A 22068-nucleotide genomic window follows, 5' to 3' on the forward strand; every position below is an offset into this window, starting at 1 on the left:
GGCATGCTGCATTTTTATCCTGTCTTTTTGCTAAGTGGCTTAAATGTGGGTCTTGTTATTCTATCCCAATACAATAATCCAATTAGACAGGTTGCTCTGAAAGAGACTGAGAGAATAGGTGGCTCCAAAGCTTTTAAGTGAAACCTATGGGCAACTGGGGACTCTAATTCATACTGGTTTACAGTATACCCCCAGCGTATCAATGGTGGGACCATGAGAGGGACCCTGGAAGATTCTATATTAAAATAATATTTATTATATTTTGAATAGATTAATGTTTATACTGCTCAAGGCCATGAGTGGATTCTTTTCCAGAACTGCTGGATATAAATTTTAATAAATAAGCATTTAACTGTTCTAATAGGTTGTCTGCTGTTTCCTATCCTGCATCAATTAAGCAGGAGAGTTGCATATTGACAGAGTAGGTCAAAGTCATGGACTGAATCTGAACTTTGGAAGTGTAAGTCAGGAAAACTGGGAGATATTTTAATGTACCAGGGAGAAGCTTCTGTCCTATTATCAAAAAGGAAGGAAAGTGTTATAATCAATCTCCAAAGTGCTTTTTCAAGAGACAACTGGACTTCCTTGTTTTTCCTTGAAGACGTTTCGCTTCTAATCCAAGAAGCTTCTTCAGCTCTGACTGGATGTTGGGAACATGGAAGGATTGTCTGCAAGGAATATAAATCCTTCCATTCCCCACCATCCAGTTAGAGCTGAAGAAACTTCTTGGATGAGAAGCGAAATGTCTTCACAAAAAAAACACCAAGAAAGTCCAGTTGCCTCTTGAAAAAGCAAGTTTGGGACAACCATGATCTGCATGACTGAGAATCTCCATAGACTGCTGTGAATCAATGTATTCAGGAGACTTGGATCCAGCTCAGACCAAAGAATTCAAGTGTCAGAATTCCATATATAATGAGTGGCAAAGTGGCAAACACACTGCACCATTACAAAAAGGTACAGTTAAAACAGCATCTCTGCTTGATCAACCATGCAAACCAGGAATGTTGGCTTTGTACAACCAGAAGGAAGCAAATTCATTCATAGGCTAAAATACACAATAGCTGTGTCCTCAGTCTTCCTCCAGGTGGGTATAGCCAGATTCCCACATTTGTAGCTCATGCTGAGCCAAGGTAACCACTCAGCCATGACTGTTCATCAGCAGAGCCAGATGCTTTTGATGAGAAAATTCACCAGAAATCCAGCCAAGGATATTTCCAGGATATGATAAATAATAAGTCTTTATTGATTAGCCCTTAGGCCATATCAAAGTGCAAAGTTCCAGGAACAAATTGTTACTAAAATTTGATAAAAGCAATTTAAAATGGAATTTGATAAAATACAATTTAAAATGGAATTAGAGTAAAATATGATTTAAAATGAAATGGTAATAAAACTACAATCTAAAATGAAATTGTAATAGTGTACAATAATTTAAGATATAGATAAAATATGATAAAATTATATTTCGGAGTCACCCTTGCAATCTACCCCACAGTCCCACATATGCAGATCTCAATCAAACCATTTTGTTTAAGTACTGTGCTACGTTAACTGTTATTTTCAAGTTCTGGCCGGACATAAGGTAAGTTGTTTTGATATGGGGATCCCAATGGGTCATTCGTTTGGTATATAGACCAAGATACCTGTCTCTCACCCTCTTATACAGGCAACAGTCAAATAGGATGTGAGCCAGGTCCTCTACCTCTGCCGCTCCGCAAATGCAGAGACGCTCATTGTACGGTATAGCATGAAATCTCCCATATCTGACCATTGTGTCAAGCTGTTCGAATCTCGCTCGCATAAATATCTCCCTAAGATGTTTTGGGAGTAAAATAACAGTTAAGATAATAGCCAAGATGCTAGGATCAAAATTAATTAATTATTTAATTTTGCATTTATTTATTGTTGCTGAATTAATTGGAAAAAACCCCCAGAAAAATCGACTCCAATTATGACTTTTTAGAACTAGCTTAGATTTCTATTAATTGGCCAACACTTACATCGCTTCTGAACTTGGGTACAAATAAATTCAAAATTTGATGCTTTAATAATTCATGTATTACATTCATTGCCACCAAACCAAACCATCATGGCTGGTTGAGGAATTCTGGGAGTTGAAGTCCACAGGTCTTAAAGTTGCTAAGTTTGTAGACCCCCTGAGCTAGCTGGTCAGCCCTTCTTAGCTCTCCTTCCACAGTGTAGTAAGAATGCACCCCCATCACTTCCCTGTACCCTTAAAGATACAGGAAACAAGTGCAAAGCAAGAAAGGCTCACAAAATAAACACATAAACTCCATTTTGTTTCTTCTTTAAGCTGCCTCAGGGATGTTACGTGTCACAATGTTGCAATCACAACTGAAAGGCTCTGGCAATTGCGAAAAGCTTTAGCTTTAAAATTAAGCCTGTTCACCTTCAAAGAAAACTTTCTAAAAGCCAAGATAACTAATTAGGTAAAGGTAAAGGTAAAGGTTCCCCCGCACATGTGTGCTAGTCGTTTCCGACTCTAGGGGCCGGTGCTCATCTCCGTTTCAAAGCCGAAGAGCCAGCGCTTGTCCGAGGACGTCTCCGTGGTCATGTGGCCGGCATGACTAGACGCCAAAGGCGCACGGAACGCTGTTACCTTCCCACCGTAGCGGTCCCTATTTTTCTACTTGCATTTTTACGTGCTTTCGAACTGCTAGGTTGGCAGAAGCTGGGACGAGTAACAGGCGCTCACTCTGTTACGCGGCACTCGGGATTCGACCCGCCAAACTGCCGACCTTCTGATCGACAAGCTCAGCGTCCTAACATTTGTTTAAAGGGATTAAATGTACGGAAGTCAACACTTTGGACTAATTGCTAGCCTAAAATACAGACTAAAATATTCCAATAACCAAAGCACACAAAGGAGCCTCTGAATGACAAAACGCTGTAAAAACTGGACAAAAATCCTTATGGTAACCCAATCAGGCTGCCAGCTGATCCAAAACTAAATAAACCCACCTCTATTCCAACATGCCGGCTTTTCATTTCATCAGCACTGATTGCATTCTCCTGGCTGGAGAAAATGAACAAGGGGACTTTTTCTTCCAGCAACAGCTTCTGCTTCTTCTCTGTCCCTGTTTCCTCCCTTCCTGCTAACCTCTCCTTCTCTTTCCTGTTGTCTTTTTTTCCCTTTCCCGCTCAAACCACCTCCTTTTATAGCCTCTCCTCTCCTCTCCTCCTTTTTCTTCAGTTTACCTCCATCTCCTGGCTGCTTCCGGAAGCACCAATCAGCTGGAGCCCTGCCGGCTACTGGGCTTCTGCTGAGCCCAGGCAGTCCTGCAGCTGCAGCTGCCTCTCCCTTAGTCTTGGGTTGATTCGGCTCATTCCCCTCCCCTGCTCTACTTGGCCAGCAGTTGCGTACCACCTGCCACATGGCAAAGTACCACAGGTGGTACGCGTACCACCAGTTGAAAAGCCCTGCTCTAGACCAGGGGTCTTCAAACTTGGCCCTTTTATGACTTGTGGACTTCAACTCCCAGAATTCCTCTGATATGCAGGTTCTGAGGTTTTGCTTGATAAAAATACAGGAAAGCAGAAGTTGCCTTCAAGCTTTACGTTTTTATTCAGCTAAACAAAGACGGGCTTCTCTAAAAAGAGACAAAAGCCCCAAATATCAGAAAAGCGTTATTTTTATACCTACTTTGATTACATAAGCAATTCACCCAGCAAAGCTGACACACATAAAATAAAGACTTCTCCCTTTAAGGCTGGCACACTCTGGATAAGAAGGAAGAAAGCAGAAGTAGCTAGTATGTTCCCTTTTGGGTGTTTCCCCCAAGACACCATATGATCACTTTTGGGTGGTTTGGGTGTTTCCTCAAAACACCATCTGTTCCCAGGTGGGTTAGAATATTGGGTGTTTCCTTTCATGACCCTGCATTCATGAGCCTGCAAGTGGCCAGAGACAGCAGGGCCATCTGCACATATTCAAAAATGATACTGTCCCCTAAGTCCTGGTCATCACCTCAGAAGTCCACAAGTCATAAAAGGGCCATGTTTGAAGACCCCTGCTCTAGACAACATACAATCCATGAAACCATTGAGTGGACATGATTGATAGCGCTAATTCAGAGCCTTGTGATGATGGCCACAGGCCGAAAGGGGTAGCTGATTTGTAACATGTTGAAAAAGACCTTACCCTGACAGAACTTCTCATTGGTCCTTGCTCACTGTTGTAAGCCTCCACCTCAAGAACATGGGATGAATTTTGTTCTCTGTCCAGCGGTCGTAAACCCCGCATAACTAGCCCATTGCTGGGATTGATCCTGAAATTGTTGAAATTGTTTCCTGTTGATAAAAAGAGAAACTACCAAATAATGCATATCAGGGTAACATCACACTGGAAAATTTACTAATCCATGCAGTTCATCCTCCAGAGAGAGACAATAGAGAAATGTTTCTCCATCTTAAGGTTTTAAGGTGGGTGGACTTTCAGAATTCTTCAACCAGCAATGCCCCGCCTTTCCCCCCCCCAAAGCACACACATTTTAAAATGGCTAAGGTGGGGGAAACACTGCAGGAAAGAGAGACAGATAGATAAAATTCTCATATCACAGGATGTCTTTGGTAGGGCACTTAGAAGTTGCTCCTCTTTGCTGTACACTAAAGTAGCCAAACCAAGATTATTGGCAGTTCCTTCCCTCCAGGACATAGCATATAAGTGAAGCTTGAGCAGAATCCGTAGGATTGTCTGGGACACCACACATCCTCTTCACAACCTGTTTTCCTTGTTACCTTCTGGGAGGAGGCTTTGTGGTATCCGAAGCAGAACATCCAGATTCAGTCACAGTTGTGTTCCATACAGTATTAACCTTGTGAACTCTCAAGCTTCCTCCCTCCGCTATGCATTTAAGTTGGACAGTGATTAATATTTATATGTATTTATATGTAAGGGTGTAGGTATATACGTATGTTGTATATAGCATGTTTATACATGTGTTATGTATGTGTACACTTTTGAGAGCCAGCCACAGAATTTCATTTTTAATATGTGCCATTAAAGGTTATCTTATGACAATAAAGGTTATCTTATCTTATCTTATCTTATCTTATCTTATCTTATCTTATCTTATCTTGTCTTGTCTTGTCTTGTCTTGTGTTTTGTCTTGTCTTATCATCCCATCCCATCCCATCCCATCCCATCCCATCCCATCCCATCCCATTCCATCCCATCCTATCCTATCTTACCTTATCTTACTCCTTGCTTTGCCTTGCCTTACGCTATCTAACCTTATCTTATCCCATCTTATCTCATCTCATCTCCCTTTATCTTTTTCAGGCTTTCCATGAGTCTGCAAAAAACATGCTTCTGCTTTAAACAGCTGCTACAGCAGCATTTTTCTCTTCTCCAGTCACACTTTAATTAATTACAAAGAGATTCGGAGCTCGCAAAACCTCCACAGCACTTTCCCCAAATTCTCCTACTTATTGCAATCCTTTGCTTATTCCTAAAGACTTACCGGGGAACAAGCCTCCATCAGCAGCTGAATGTACTTGGAAAGCAGCAAAGTGAGGATTGTGCTCTCAGAATATTTTATATTAAGAGATGTACTGTATATATAATGGAAACAGTTTTTTTACAGTACAGATAATCCTTGATTCCGATCACAATTGGGACTGGCATCTCAGTTGTTGAGCAAAGTGGTCATTGAGTAAGACATCACGTGACTGCTTTCCTCAATGACTTGCAATCCTGGCACTCTAAGTTGCAGTCATTAAGCAATTTTATGGGTTGTTAAGCAGACAGAATCCCAAATAAGAAGGGTGGGTGCCTCAAAGGGGTGGGGAGGCTCTGGGAGGCCCAGCATGGGCTTTGTATGAGTTGGGGGTGGTTTTGCTGAAACATCACAGCTACCCATGGGGGCCTCAGCTACCCATCTGGCCCACTAGTCCAAGCAAAGCTGCCCAGGCCTGGGTAGGCTCACCAGCTGCCTGGCTCATCAGTGCAAGTAAGTGCCCCACTTATCTTCACCAGGATTGTCCAGCTGTTGACAGCTGTACCCAGCCTCTGTGAGGTCTGACCGTCTTACCAAGTCCACCTTGTGCCATTCTCCAAGCAGACTCCATTCTTGTGATCCTTTGGAAGCCTCCTTCTCCAAATTGTGTGATTTGGACCAGAAAGCTTTTGAAGGATTGTGAGAATGGAAACTGCTCTTCCCCTGTGCGATCTGGAGAAGGAGGCAGCTGAACCACTGTAAGAATGGAGCCTGCTTGGAGAATGGCAGGAAGTGGCCTCAATAAGAGGACTGCACCTTGCATAGGCTAGGCACACCTGTCAACAACTGGAGAAAAGTGTCAAAGATAACTGAGGTGCTCTGCTTGTGCCGGTAGGCCAGGTGGGTGGGTGAAATTGGCAGGTGGGGGGAAATTGTAGCACCCATGCGGTTGTAAGTGCAGGTGGATTGTCAAACATTTGAATTTTTATCTCACGACCTGGAGTAGGATGATGAAACAGTCAACTTTGTTAGTTCCTTTGTTCAGTGCCATTGTAATTTAAAACAGTTACTGAACAAATGGTTATAATTTGCAGACTAGCATATACTCTATCTTAAAGATTATAAAACAGAAACTGTTAGGTTTTTAAAAAGGGAAGTTTGTTGCACTTTTACTACACAGTAAGTTAGATATATTAAAAGTGAAATCGACTCAGATTATTTCTCTCAATAATTAAGTCTCGGTGGAAATAGTAGAGCTATACAAATAAGGAAGTAGAGTTAGGCTGAATGGGAGTCAGTATGGTTTCAAAGGATATATACGAGTCCTTACAAAATCTAGATATCCAAAATATCTATTTACCTCTGACAATTCTGTACCACACGCGGCCATTCACACCTTCATCTGCATCCGTGGCTTTCACCTTTTAGAAACAAACAAGAAAAAACAAGAATGGAGCTGTTTTTCATCTTGAATCAAATGCTGGCTGCTTCAATATGTTTCTTTATTTATAATGCTGGTATCCTCCCCCTGTCATTCTAGTCGCAGGGCAGCCTACATCTGATAAAACATAAAATTGTTTTAAGAATTAATTAAAACTGTAAAGACAAGAAAAAAAATCAGAAGGTGAGTTCCACACATGACTCCTAGGAAAAGGACAAATATTATCAGTCACAGGAAAAATATTTTATTATTCTGCATTCTGTAGAATAGCTGCAATGGAAAGAGGAATAGAAGAATCAGCCTCAAAATGGAAAATATTATTCTTTAGGGCATTATTAAATATGACTATATTAGGCCTGCGATAGATGCTTGCTATGTTTACATTTTGCTTGCATAAATCACATTTCTTATTTATTTTATTTTATTTATATCCTGCCTTTATTATTTCGATAAACAATTCAGGGTGGTGAACATACCAAACACTCTTTCCTCCTCTGATTTTCCCACAACAATCTTGTGAGGTGGGTTGGGCTGAGAGACAGTGATTGATCCAAAGTCACCCAGTCAATTTTCATGACTAAGGTAGGACTAGAACTCATAGTCCCCTGGTTTCTAGACCAGCACCTTCACTAGACCAAATATAAGAAGTTCATGAGATGTTATTGAGGTGATAGTTGTATGGTTGGTTGTAGCAAGTGAAGGCTGAGGAACCACCGGCTGCAATTTGAATTCAGTCCCCCAGACTTCCCCACCTGGATTCTCAATCTCTCCTACCTTGAAAAAAGAAACAGGAGCAGATTCCAGAATGAGGTTTTCCAAAATCAAGGGAAGAACAGAGTCTTCAACTATTCTAGCCACTTACAGCACCTTCTTTTCCCACTGAAGAAGGCCAAGTGACTCTTTCAAAATGAGAAAAAAATGAAGATTTCTTTGGTTTCATATAAATAGGTGAGATTAATTACATGTTATCAAGTCATTTTTGGCTCCTAGCAACCACATAGATTGGTGATGATAAACCTATGACATATCTGTCATAGGTGACAAGCCATGTCGTTTTCAATGACATACTAGCATGCCCAGTGGTGGGATTCAAATACCTGAACAACCGGTTCTCTTATTTGATGAAGGTCTGGGCCTCCGATGCCTAGAACGGACATCCGGAAGTGGCATCCACACACTTCTGGTGGGCCGTTCTAGGCCTGGGAGGCCTCCTCCAGGCCTCCAATGCCTCCTCCAGGCCTCCTAGGCCTAGAACGGACTTCTGAAAGTGGTATCCATGCACTTCCGGTAGACTGTTCTAGGCCTGGAGGAGACCTCCAAGACCTAGACTGGACTTCTGGAAGCCAGCCGGTTCTCCGAATTTAGGTAAATGTAGCTACCAGTTTTCCAGAACTGCTGCGAACTGGCTGAATGCCACCAATGAGCATGCCCCATACTTGTTTGATTTTCTGAGGCTGCAGTGGTCTCATGGAGATCGTGGTGCACTTTCACATGGCCCCTGAACTGTCTGGAAGTCACAAAAGACAGCCTCCAAAGCCTCCAAAAATTCTGTGAGAGCAGGATTTTTCCAGGTTTTTGGAGGCTGCTAAACTATTATACAAGAGTTTTCGTCAAAGTTATTTCCAAAATTAAGGCCTCATGCAACCCAGAGCTGCCCTGGATAGGCACTTTTTTTATCTGGGGCTGGGACAAAATATTTATTTGACCAGTATTATATCAAGTGATCATTTCAAACAATAATACTGGAAACTTTCAGCACCCTTAAAGAATCTAGCAGTGGCTTTATGGACAGTTTTTTTCCTTTACAAATTAATTTACAAATTTAATTTTGCAAAATATTGTTCTTGGCATTAAACTGCATTAAAGACAGACAAAAGAAACTGACTGACAGATGAAGTTAGTATTGATTCTTGGGCTTGAAGGGCCCAAAGTACCTACCTTTAATTTCAGACTTATCTATTAAAACTCAGCAACAATACAGTCATTAATGGAAGTTAATCTAATAAAATGCAATGTGTTCCACATTTCAACTTCTGGTTTGTATTGCGGTGGAACCAGACGCAGGAAGGCAGGGCTCTGCCTTCCGTGCCCAATTTTGCCCTGCTGTGGGTTCTGAAAAGGGCCTAAAATTGCCCCGAAGAGGTGATGAAGAGGAGGGGTGCCTTGTTGATCATGGAGAGACGGTGGTCTTTTTGTTTGATCCAAGGAAAGCCCTCCAAAGCAGCAGGGGAAAGACCGGCTACATTCTCGTGGCCGGCCACTAGCTGCTGACAACCGAAGGAGAAAAAAAGCATTACTTAAGACATTGCGCCTTTGGCGTCTAGTCATGCTGGCCACATGACCACGGAGACATCCTCGGACAAGCGCTGGCTCTTCGGCTTTGAAACGGAGATTAGCACCGGCCCCTAGAGTTGGAAACAACTAGCACGCATGTGCGGGGGAACCTTTACCTTTACCTTTAAACAGCATGTTTGGAACTGGTTGAGAATATTGATCCTTTTTTACTATTTTACAACTGAATTTTATGGGTTGTTAAGCAGACAGAATCCCAAGTAAGAAGCTTGGGTGCCTCAAAGGGGTGGGGAGGCTCTGGGAGGCCCAGCATGGGCTTTGTATGAGTTGGGGGGATTGCTGAAGTGCAGCACAACATCACAGCTGCCCATGGGAGCCTCAGCTACCCATCTGGCCCACTAGTGCAAGCAAAAGCTGCCCAGGCCTACGACGCCTCACCAGCCACCTGGCTCATAAGTGCAAGTATGATACTGATGGGAAATTAAACTTTAACAAGAACATGAAAAACAGGATATTGATTAATGAATTGACATTATTGATTTATGATTTAATATTATTGTTTGTATGATATTAGTAAAATACAATGAAGATGCTTATCTCTAACACTGTATACATTAACAGTTCCAAAAATTGTAATGGTGTATTGAAGGGAAAATGGGAAAAATATGGAGAAGAAAGGATCAGGGAACAAATACTGGATTGTGTAGTATTGAACAGATGTATATTGAACAAGTTAATGTTAAATATCTGAACCCAGACAACATGTTCTTTACTAAGCACTAAAGACTGTAATTTTAAAAAATTAATAAAACTTTTATTAAAAAAATGCAATGTTTTCCACATTTTCCCCCAGTTCAATTCAAAACTACAGTACTGTTAAAAGCAGAGGAATGCTCTAGTTAGTACGTTATTTTAAGCCCAACTATCAATAATAGGCATATTGCTTTCTCTATTGCTACTGCTTTTTCTTTCACTTTTTCTTACATTATACTTCTGCATAATTTCAGTTTTCCTTCTGAATAATTAACATGCTGTATGATACTGTTTCTAATAATGAAACTAGTTTAATAATGAAATCTGTTTTTTTCCATTTTTCGTGTGTCTTTGTTTTACTCATATTTCACTTTTGTAATTATTTGGCCTTTCTTTATGAAATAAACAAGACCTTCTCTTTTTCCCAGGGAGGAGGGGGTTGGGGGTCACATGCCCGCAGAGTCGTTAGGTACTGCTGAATTTTGGGCATGCCAAGCCCTAAAGTTTTGCCAACATTGACAGAGATAGATTTTCTCCAGAACGATCTGTCCCCAGCCTAATCTTCCAGCTCTTCCAATGATGCAGTCCTGATTACTGTAAGTGTAATCCTGAGTCCATTGACTTCACTGCTGTTTGTTCTTCTCTTCACTTTCCTTCCATGTTTTCCAGCATTAGAGCCTTTTCCAGGCAGCTAAGTTCTGCACAAAAAAATGTCTGAAATAGGATAATGTGGACCTGGGTTTTTTTTTGTGTGTGGCTGGAATGAGAACTCTGGGTTGATTTGTTCAATGATCCATCCGTTTTTATTTTATTTTATTTTATTAAATTTATATGCCACCTATTGCACTAGCCAAAATAATTCTGGGCCATTTTTTCCCTTGTGCACGATATTCTCAGGAGTCTTCTCCAATACCAAAATGTGAGTATGCTTATCTTACTTCTTCAAAGTATCTCCCGATACTCCCATATTACACCTCTGCTCCGTGAGCTGCACTGGCTTCCAGTTGCCTTCCGGGTGAAATTCAAGGTGCTGGTGATGACATACAAAGCCCTACATGGCATGGGTCCAGATTACCTATGGGAGCACCTACTGCTGGCGTCAACTTCCCTCCGCCCTGTACGTTCCCACAGAGAGGGCCTCCTCAGGGTACCACCGGTCAGAGAATGTTGGCTGGTGACCCCCAGGGGGAGAGCATTCTCGGTGGGTGCATCAATCCTTTGGAACCGCTTACCGGCTGAACTCCGGATGGCCCCCGACCTTCGCTCCTTCCGGCGTGATCTAAAAACTTATCTATTCGAACAAGCCGGCCTGGCCTGATGGGTTTGGGTTTTAACATTATTTTAACTAACCTACAACATTGGGCAGAATCATTTAACTTTAAATCTTGTAACCTATATTCTTATTTTTATTGCCCTGTACACCGCCTTGAGTCCTTCAGGAGAAGGGCGGTATATAAATCAAATAAATAAATAAATAAATAAATAAATAAATAAATAAATAAATAAATAAATAAATAAATAAATAAATAAATTACAGCTTGCATGATTTTGTTCTTTGTAACTAAAGTGACATCATGGCATTAGAATATCTTTTCCAAGAGCTTTGTGGCTGCTCTAACTCATGGCAGTCCGTGATTTTTCACAGACATGATTTGTTTTGAATCATTGATAGTTGATTCCAAGAGGCAGAAGCTATCCACCACTTTGATATCTTCATTGTCGATACTAATGCTGTTTGCTCCACCTCTGATTATTCGTTAGTCTGGTCCTCTTTATATTTAATTTTAGTCTCATTTTCTTCTCTGTGCTCCTTGATATTTATTACTAGGGTGTGCAGATCCTTTGCATTTTCATCTATTAGGGTACTGTCATCAGCATGGTGCACGGGGTTATTATTCTTCCTCCAATTTTAAAACCCTGCTCATCTATCTCCCAATCCAGCTTTCCTTAATTCAGCATACACAAATGAACAAATAAAGGGAGAATATACAGCCTTGCTATACTCCTTTGCTGACCTGGTGCCACTCTGTTTCACCATGTTCTGCCTACACTGTGGCTTTCCGAATATAAGTTTCTCATGAGGACAATAAGGTGTTCTGGGATTTCCATTTTTCTGAGCACAGCTTAACATGATTGAGACAAAGGCCTTTCTATAATCACTCTATAAGTCCACGGATAGAAAAAAATGTTTATATTAATCACACATAAACAAATAGTGTGGATGTAGTGTATGGAAAAAATATGTATATTCCTTGGCAAATATTTCTGGAGGGCTGTGGCAGTGCACCCACTGCTTGCATACGACTTGGAGAAGTTGGATGGCTATTCCTGAGATGAAAAAGTTTCCATGCTTCTTTTTGCTATGTCTGGATATTATACTACTGCAGTAGAGGACAACCATGTTAAGCGAGAGACGTATAATTTAAATCTAATATGCAAATAATAATGTATCACATTACTGTCCCCTCTATCATACACACACACACACACACACACACACACAGAGAGAGAGAGAGAGAGAGAGAGAGAGAGAGAGAGAGAGAGAGAGAGAGAGAGAGAGAGAGAGAGAGAGTACACACACACACACTTTTAATGACCCTGTAATCCCTTGCATTGGGGCGAATGAATGGAGCTGAGCATTTACTGGCTGGATGCCCTTCCTGACTCCTATGCAGAATTCTCAGCAAATATTTTCTCTTTGTGCCTAGAGAGAAAAGTATGTGCCGCTACCTAGGATCAAACTCATAGCCTCCTGATTGTGAGGTGAGAGCTCCACCTATAGACCACCATGTCTCTCATATAGATATAAATACAGACATAGAGATAGAGATAGATAGATATTACTGTGCTCCCACCTCCATTTGAGATAGGTAGTACTATCTAGGTCAGATATTAACACAATCTCTATCACATGTCACCGGCTACTAAACATGAAGAATGAAAAACACACAATAGTACCATATTCAAGAATTAGGAAAATTGTGTTAGAGAAGATGGTGGGGAAACTAGAATTCCACCACTTTTACAGGTGTTCCTCATGAAATGCTGCAGAGCAGTATTTCCCAAGTAGGATTTGCAAAAACCTTTGAATTCACACAAAAGGGAAGTATATCTCCAACAAGTCTATCACTGAAGCTTTCGATGTTACAGAGGAAGCACGAGATGAATACACAATCACTTCTGTATTTAGCTGCCAAGCTTCACGTAATATTCAAAGGGGAACTTATTCAGGATCTGAATCTCCTCTGTGAAGGAGAATCTCCTCTGTCAAAACTTCACACCAAACATTATGACATGCTCCCCGCTGAACAGAAAAGCAACTGTACTTCTGACTGGTAGGGATTTCATTACAACATTTGAGTTACTGTAGGCCCTGCAGCAATCTAGCAACTTCTCCTTTTACACCACCCTGTGCATTTGATTCACTGAGCACAGGAATCAATAAATTGAATTTCAGTTCAAAAATCTTTGAGGAGGCTGTAAGGAGTGGTTGAAGCAGGCCCAGTAGCCAGGAGGCTGCAAATAGTGGTTGAAGTGGTGAAGTGGGTGCAGCAGCGCCTGCATTTTCTGCATCGCATGAGAAAAGCACACCTTTCTTCCCCTGTCCTTACCACTTTCTACAGAGGGAGGATCGAGAGTATACAGCATCACAGTCTGGTTTGAAAGCATCACTGCTTCAGATGGGAAGGCGGTGCAGAGAGTGGTGAGGATGGCAGAAAAGATTATTGGCAGTTCCCTCCCTTCCCTCCAGGACATAGCATATAAGTGAAGCTTGAGCAGGATCCGTAGGATTTTCTGGGACACCACACATCCTCTTCACAACCTGTTTTCCTTGTTGCCTTCTGGGAGGAGGCTCGGTGGTATCTGAAGCAGAAGATCCAGATTCAATCACAGTTTTGTTCCATACAGTATTAACCTTGTAATCCTCAAGCTTCCTCCTTCTGCTATGTATTAAAGGTAAAGGTAAAGGTTAAGGTTCCCCCACACATGCGTGCTAGTTGTTTCCAACTCTAGGGGCCGGTGCTCATCTCCGTTTCAAAGCCGAAGAGCCAGCGATTGTCCGAGGACGTCTCCGTGGTCATGTGGCTGGCATGACTAGACGCCAAAGGCGCACGGAACGCTGTTACCTTCCCACCGTAGTGGTCCCTATTTTTCTACTTGCATTTTTACGTGCTTTCGAACTGCTAGTTTGGCAGAAGCTGGGACGAGTAACAGGCGCTCACTCTGCTACGCGGCACTCGGGATTCGACCCGCCAAACTGCCGACCATCTGATCGACAGGCTCAGCGCCCTAACCCACTGAGCCACCACGTCCCTTGTATTTAAGATAGTGATTAATATTTGTATGCATTTATATCTAAGGATGTAGGTATATACGTATGTTGTATATAGCGTGTTTATATGTGTGTTATGTATGTGTACACTTTTGAGAGCAGGGAACAGAATTTCATTTTTAATGTGTGCCAGTGTGCCCACAGTAAAAAATGACAATAAAGGTTATCTTATCTCTTAAAGCTAACAAAAAGAATAAGCAAACCAGAATTGCAGGCATCAATAAACCAAGTTCAGGAATTACTGGGTTTATTTAAATTAACTGACTTACACTATCCTGAAACTGCAGTTAACACTCAGATATCAGCTCCACCAGTGGTTGTTTTAGAAGTTGAGGTAGGACAATGCATTGTTTCCCCAGTTCAGTGATAGTGTGCATAAAGGATAGTTTCAGATCTTTGTGGAAATACAACCCAATTCCGCCACCTGGTGTTCCTATGGTTTATTGCAATCATCTTCCTAAATTCCCTTGGTGAGAACAGAAACATGCACATTATAGGAGACTTCGTTACAAGCATTTTGTAAACACTATTCAGAATTATGAGCGGGCAGTGCCCTTTTAAAAAAAACCAAATGACCAAACTGTCTTCCAAAAAGATGGAATAACAGAATATTTTAACTACTTCAGAAAGTCCTGAAAGGGGTGGAGAATATAACATCTTGAAAATAGAAGTTTATCTCCCCTAAGGAATACTCATGCAGTAATATTCTTTTTCTCCCCCTGTAAGCTAGGGTAGACAATCTGGTGTCTTCCAGATGTTTGGGATTTCATTACCCATCAGTTGTAGTCAACGGGTGGCTGGGAGCTATGATCCAGAACATCTAGTGGGCAACAGATTGCCTATTCCAAGTATAAGCAAGCCTGATCTTTAACATCACTAATTTGTCCAGTAGTCATTACAGTGGCTAAAGCATATAGGGATTTCTGGGAATCATCTCTTAACATGCCCAGTTAAACACGTGACACTAGCTTATTCAGATGAAAACCAGAGACAGTTATGGACCGACTCCAAGTGACTTTTAGGTAGTCCTTGAGTTATGATCATAACTGAGCCCAACTTTTCTGTTGTTAAGCGAGATGTTTGTTAAGTGAGTTTTCTGCTCCATTTTACAACCTTTCTTGCCACAGTTGTTAAGTGAATCACTGCAGTTGTTCAGTTAGTAACACGGCTGTTAAGAGAATCTGGCTTTTCCATTGACTTTGCTTGTCAGAAGGCTGCAAAAACTGATCACATGACCCAGAGACACTGCAACCGTCATAAATGTGAGTCAGTTGCCAAGAGTCTGAATTTTGATCACCTGACTACGGGGATGCTGCAACGGCTGTGCGAAAAACCGTCATCAGTCATTTTTTTCCAGTGCCGTTGTAACTTCAAATGGTCGCTAAATGAACTGTTGTAAATTGAGGACTACCTGTATATTATGTGACTACTCACAGCTATCCTGCCCATCCTTTCAGACCAAGTCCTGTCTAAGCAGTTCAGGTGTGGTCATTTGGTTTCCACCACTCCAGAAAAAGGCAATCTGGAAATATCCAGAGAATTATTCTGCATTTTTCTCCCTGGGAAGGAGAAAAAGCAAAGCATGGGCTCTTCAAACTTGGCCCTTTTATGACTTGTGAACTTCAACTCCCAGAATTCCTCAACCAGGCACGCTGGCTGAGGAATTCTGGGAGTTGAAGTCCACAAGTCACAAAAGGGCCAAGTTTGAAGACCCCTGATCTATAGGGAACCTAGATGGAAGATGGCAGCCTTGAGGAGTCAGTACCCAGGGAACTTTCTCTTCTGTCACGGGAGGAAAAGAACCAGCCTGAAGCTGTCCTTCGTTTTCTTTCCTCCCTCAACGGCTGGTCCAACAAGAACTGCTAACTCTGCAAACAGACCCCAGACTGTACCATTTAAACTTTCAACAGGGCATCAGATGCACTGGAGGTAAAGAATAGTAAGTAATTCACTTGCAAGTTCAACTCTGGAAAGCATTTTTGGTTCATGACATGATCTTCTAAATCAAATACAGTGATAAGCCTCAGGTTTTGCACTGCTGGGAATCTTCAATGGCCATTCATTATTTTACAAGCAGACTCTTTTTTTTTCTCTTTTCCTCACCTCCCCCACTTCTTTGGGCGCATCCCTCCCCCAAACTTCTAGGGACTGAGAAGACAAGAGAGGCTAAAGAAGAGGATGGCGAGCAGGGGAGAACTAACCAACTTTAAAAAACTGAAGGGAGAAAAACAATGAAGTGAAATATAGTGGTCTGAGAGATAAAAACGTAGCCTGGGAATCTAAGAGGTTTGCTACTGCTAAGATGGTGCAGTTCTCCTAGGAACATTTCCAATAAAAAGGTCAGTGCATTCGTAGGCTCTTTATTTGCTCCAGTTTTGTTGCTTTGATTTCAGAGAAGAACAAAGTGGCTAATGTTTGAGTAGGGTTAAGGCTTTCCTCAACAACTAAATGCATCTGGAAGGAAGTAATAAATGAAAGCCTCTTTTACAAGGCAGAGATACACATACATCTGTGTCTTAAAATGTATTATATAAAAAAATGAAAAGCAAATGAATTGCTCTTTATGTAAGGAACACTAACTTCTGATCTGTTTATTAAAGTGTGTTGCGTATCCAATAAGCTATCATACAACTACAATTGGGGAACGTGTGTCTCCACTTATTTTCATGTGACTCCATTTAGTTTCAACTTACTTGATCAGAAATTTGCAGACATAAAAAAATTAGATAATTCTGTAGGTACATACATATCTAAAATTAATCACGGAGCGGGGTTGGCTCTCTCTCTTTGGCTTGGAGAAAAGGGAAATTCTTCTCTAAATGTTATTCGGTAGAAAAAAGTACTGGGAAAAGTTGAGTAAAATATTTGCATTCATCCCATTGGGAAGTGACTTTACAGTATCTATAAGGCTTTTTTTGGTCTACATTATTTGCCAATGATCTGACTTTTGAGGAGTGCATAATTTATTCATCAACTGTATTTCCAGTATGTTGTTATTATCTGATGAGTCTCTAGTCAGTAATAGAGATGATTGGTTTAACATCATTGTGGCAAATTTATCAGATTACTTATTCAATATATGCACATAAATTGCTGTTCTGCGTATTTTAATACATCTGATCGACAGTTTTGCAGACAACTACAGTTTAGTATATATTTACTGGATAGAGACTCAAAATACCTTGCAAGAATTACCACAAACCTCAAAGTGCATTATGTAATAGTTTTGTCTCAAGGGACATTTTAGCTATATTGCTTACAAACATTTAAACTCAGTGATGGAAACATTATCCCAAAAAAACCCAAACATATACCATAGATTTTACAGTATGTTTTATAGAAGATAAATACTTATGTTTTGCTCTGTATCAAGAATTGCATTCAATGTTGGGGATCTGTAGAAAATTATTTTGTACATTTATGGTAACTAGTTGAAATTTGACAAATGAAAGGGGTTAGTCTGGGTTCAGGAGAACCAGCCATATGCAAAGCATCCTGCTTCTTTTAATTTGCATAAGGATTTAAAGAACTGGAGGAGACACTGGATATTTTTTGTTCTAGCTATATCCATGGATGTATTGAAAGAACATTTTCAGTCTACATTTAAAACAATATTTATTTAAGCATTTTTCATATTTCTGAAACACCCATCTGCCTCTTGAAAGCTACCATGTTATCTGCATTGAGTGATTACCACAAACCCAGATATAAATGAGAATTGTTGCTATGTTAGAAGGCTTTAGAGTCACTGTCAAAGAAAACAAAAGGTGCTCCCATATAATGATGATGATGATGATGATGGAAGGGACCTTGGAGGTCATCTAGTCCAACCCCCTGCTCAGACAGGAAACCCTATACCATTTCAGACAAATGGCTGTCTAGTCTCTTCTTAAAAACTTCCAGTGTTGGAGCATTCACAGCTTCTGGAGGCAGGTTGTTCCACTGGTTAATTGTTCTAACTGTCAGGAAATTTCTCCTTAGTTCTAGGTTGCTTTTCTCTTTGGTTAGTTTCCATCCGTTGCTTCTTGTCCTGCCTTCAGGTGCTTTGGGGAATAGCTTGACTCCCTCTTCTTTGGGGCAGCCCCTGAGATATTGGAACACTGCTATCATGACACCCCTCATCCTTCTCTTCATTAAACTAGACATACCCAATTCCAGCAACCGTTCCTTATATGTTTTAGCCCCCATCCACCTAATCATCTTTGTTGCTCTTCTCTGCACTCTTTCTAGAGTCTCAACATCTTTTTTACATCTCAGTGGGTTAGGACGCTGAGCTTGTCGATCAGAAGGTCGGCAGTTTGGTGGGTCGAATCCCGAGTGCCGTGTAGCAGAGTGAGCGCCTGTTACTCGTCCCAGCTTCTGCCAACCTAGCAGTTCGAAAGCACGTAAAAATGCAAGTAGAAAAATAGGGACCACTCTGGTGGGCAGGTAACAGCGTTCCGTGCGCCTTTGGCGTCTAGTCATGCTGGCCATATGACCACGGAGACATCCTCGGACAAGCGCTGGCTCTTCGGCTTTGAAACGGAGATGAGTACCGGCCCCTAGAGTTGGAAACGACTAGCACGCATGTGCGGGGGAACCTTTACCTTTACCTAAGGTAACATTTACTGAGGTAATGGCTATTTACAATTCATAAGTAAGTAAAAGGAGAAAAGATGAGGGGGAAAGTGGAAGAAGATTGAGATACATAGAGTAATCCCATGGAATCTTACAGAATAACAGAGTTAGAAGGGACCTTGGAGGTCTTCTAGTCCAACCCCTGCTCAAGCAGGGAACCCTATACTTGTTGGCTACCTAATTTTAGGGCATTCTGGAAAGTAGGATCAAAGATTATTTTTTACGTTTCTTTCAATGTTACAATATTTGGCAAAAGTAAAAAAGAGAAGTAAAAATTAGAATACTTATATACCGTAGTAAAAACAACAACTGCAATTAAGATTGATTCAGCCTGGAAACATAAGGTGTGCTTACATAATCAGAGACTCCTAGAAATAATCCTATATCCACTGTCCAGAACTTGGTTTTGATTTGCATAGTTATTCCACTTTAATTCTGGTTTGTTCTGATACATTGCTCTTTTGTTGTTAAATCTGTTTTCTTCTGACCTTGCCATATATATACTGTATGCTGCTCAATTCAGTTGCTATTTTTGTTATATTATATTTCTGTTTTATTTAGAATTGCTCTGGAACTGATTATTGAGTTCATTTCATGTTAATTATTCCAGCCTTTTTAAGGTTAAATTTAGAACTTGGGTGAACTATAAATAATATTTATATTTCACTGCTGTCACTTTTATAATAGCATTTTACTTTTTTACTTTAAAAACATTTAAACCCTGTCAACTTGCTAAAGCAAAAAAAAAAAGTTGTGAAAATAGGTGAACCAAAAAATCCTGACATGCCTGAGAGAGCGAGCGAGGGGGTGAGCAGAGAGAGAGAGGGAGGGAGGGAGAAAGAAGAAGAAAAAAAAAGAAAGAAAGAAAGAAAGAAAGAAAGAAAGAAAGAAAGAAAGAAAGAGAAAGAAATTCACCAACAGAAGAGTTTGTTTGCTAGCAATTAGGAGAGAGAGAGAGAGAGAGAGAGAGAGAGAGAGAGAGAGAGAGAGAGAGAGAGAGAGAGAGAGAGAGAGAGAGAGAGAGAGAGAGAGAGAGAGAGAGAGAGAGAGAGAGAGAGAGAACAAAACAGTTGGTGAAAGCACACTCAACACTGTAGTTGGAACTAAACGGCTGCAAATTGTCAATTTCATATTGTGGAGAGTTGTGTGTCTGATGACAAGCAAAGGGATTAAATTCAAGTAGAAAAAATTAGCTGCCAAACAAGCAACCAATTTATCCACCATTCAATCTCTGCTTTTTACAACTTTAACACATCACTGTGGTACTATATCTGAAAGCTCAACTACCTTCCACCTAGAGTTGTTTTTATCTAAACCAGTCACCACCACCACCATCATCATTTTTCTTCCATTTTTGTTCATGAACTAGGAAATGGATTGCTATAGGTTTGGTCAACAACCAACACTGATGCCAAGGATATAGAGCCATATAGAGCCTTGGTGGAGCAGCGGGCTAATGCCTCCTTAAGTAACACCAGCTGCCTGCAATTAGTGCAGGTTCGAGTCCCACCAGGCTCAAGGTTGACTCAGCCTTCCATCCTTCCCAGGTAGGTAAAATGAGGACCCAGATTGTTGGGGGCAATTAAGCTGACTTTGTAAAAATGCCGCTTGGGGGGCCCCGAAAGCCCTAATAAGCAGGCATATACATAGAATGAAGGCTATTGCTAAGCACATTTGATTTGTGCTTAGATTGTAAGCCGCCCTGAATCTTCGGAGAAGGGCGGGATATAAATGGGATTAAAATAATAATAAAAAAATAAGTAAATAAAGTGCTAGATGCCCAAAGTATCAACTATGCAAAGTATCTCCAAGCCAAGCAATTCACAGTGTTTGGGTTGTGGTGAGTAGAGATTCCCACAATATAGAGGCAATCCAGATGGTGATTAGGTCTTGTTAGCTTCAGTTGTTTGTTGAGCTGCATCCTCTTTCCTAGCAGGCAATATAGGGTGTCACATGGCATAAGTAATAGCATTTAATCTTATCAAAACCATGTTAAGGCTGGAATTGAATGATCATTCTTCCTATTTTTTTTATTTGAATGTAGCTGTTGAAGGACTTTGGATAGCTCTGCCAGAGAGCCTGGCCATTAAAAGTGTAGTATCATAAAAAATTGTCCAATATTGTGACTTTTTTTTATAAAAAAATCCAGCTTCTCTAATCACTAATTTACATGCCCTCTGTGTTTTGACATTTTGTCTTTACGGGGAAAGACTCTGGCTAAGGCAGCTGGCACTGCTTTTTTTGTAATTGGGTACACAAAACAAGCTAATCTGTGAATGTAGAGGGAAGAATGAATATTAATGTGGGCATAAGAAAAACCAAAACAAGACTGTAAGCATATATGATTTCATCATATGCCTTTACTATACAACTCTCAAAAGCCAACCATAGAAGTTTTGTGAGGTTTCAGTAAGGTTTTATTAACAGAGCATCAAAACACCCAATTTCTCCCACTGACTACCTCAGGCTGGCTTGTACATTCCTTTATCTCAAGAAACCAAATCTTAGTCAAATTAGATCTGATCTTGGAGGAAGCCCATTCTATAATCTGAATCCATAATCTCATAGCATGTACAGTTCCCTCTCCCCTCAACAATTATTTATTTATTTATTTATTTATTTAATTGAATTTCTATACCGCCCTTCTCCCGAAGGACTCAGGGCGGTGAACAGGGCATATAAATAGAAGTACAAAAGTTAAAAAGGATTAAATTGTTGCCCAAGTTAAAACAATCAAAATATAAAAACATTAAAACCCTAACATTCCCCCATCAGGCCAGGCCAGCTTGTTCGAATAAATGGGTCTTTAACCCGCGCCGGAAGGAGCGAAGATCTGGTGCCATCCGGAGCTCAACCGGCAGTTGATTCCATAAGGCCGGGGCGCCCAGAGAGAAGGCCCTCCCCCTGGGGGCCACCAGCCGGCATTCTCTGACCGGAGGCACCCTGAGGAGGCCCTCTCTGTGGGAACGCACAGGGCGGAGGGGAGTCGACGCCGGCAGCAGGTGGTCCCCGAGGTATTCCGGACCCATGCCATGTAACCATCACCAAGACCTTGAACCTCACCCGGAAGACAACTGGTAACCAATGCAGCTCGCGGAGCAAAGGTGTAACATGGGAGTACCGGGAAACTCCCAAGACAACTCTCGCGGCCGCATTCTGTACCAGTTAGA

The 22068-nt window shown here is 41.1% G+C and overlaps 1 protein-coding gene across 1 annotated transcript in view; it reads right to left on the reverse strand.

Annotated features, from left to right (window-relative positions):
* The window catches only part of CDH23 (cadherin related 23), a 390425-nt gene that overhangs the window by 137223 nt on the left and 231134 nt on the right, over nucleotides 1-22068 (reverse strand). Inside the window, exons 21-22 of the mRNA XM_081328216.1 lie at nucleotides 6823-6883; nucleotides 4166-4314 (exon numbers count right to left, since the gene is read on the reverse strand). Of these exons, the coding sequence (XP_081184342.1) occupies nucleotides 4166-4314; nucleotides 6823-6883 (210 nt within the window). The remainder of the gene's footprint in view (nucleotides 1-4165; nucleotides 4315-6822; nucleotides 6884-22068) is intronic.

This window comes from Vipera berus, assembly GCF_964194415.1.
Source record: "Vipera berus genome assembly, chromosome: 5".
NCBI classification, from domain to species: Eukaryota; Metazoa; Chordata; class Lepidosauria; order Squamata; family Viperidae; genus Vipera; species Vipera berus.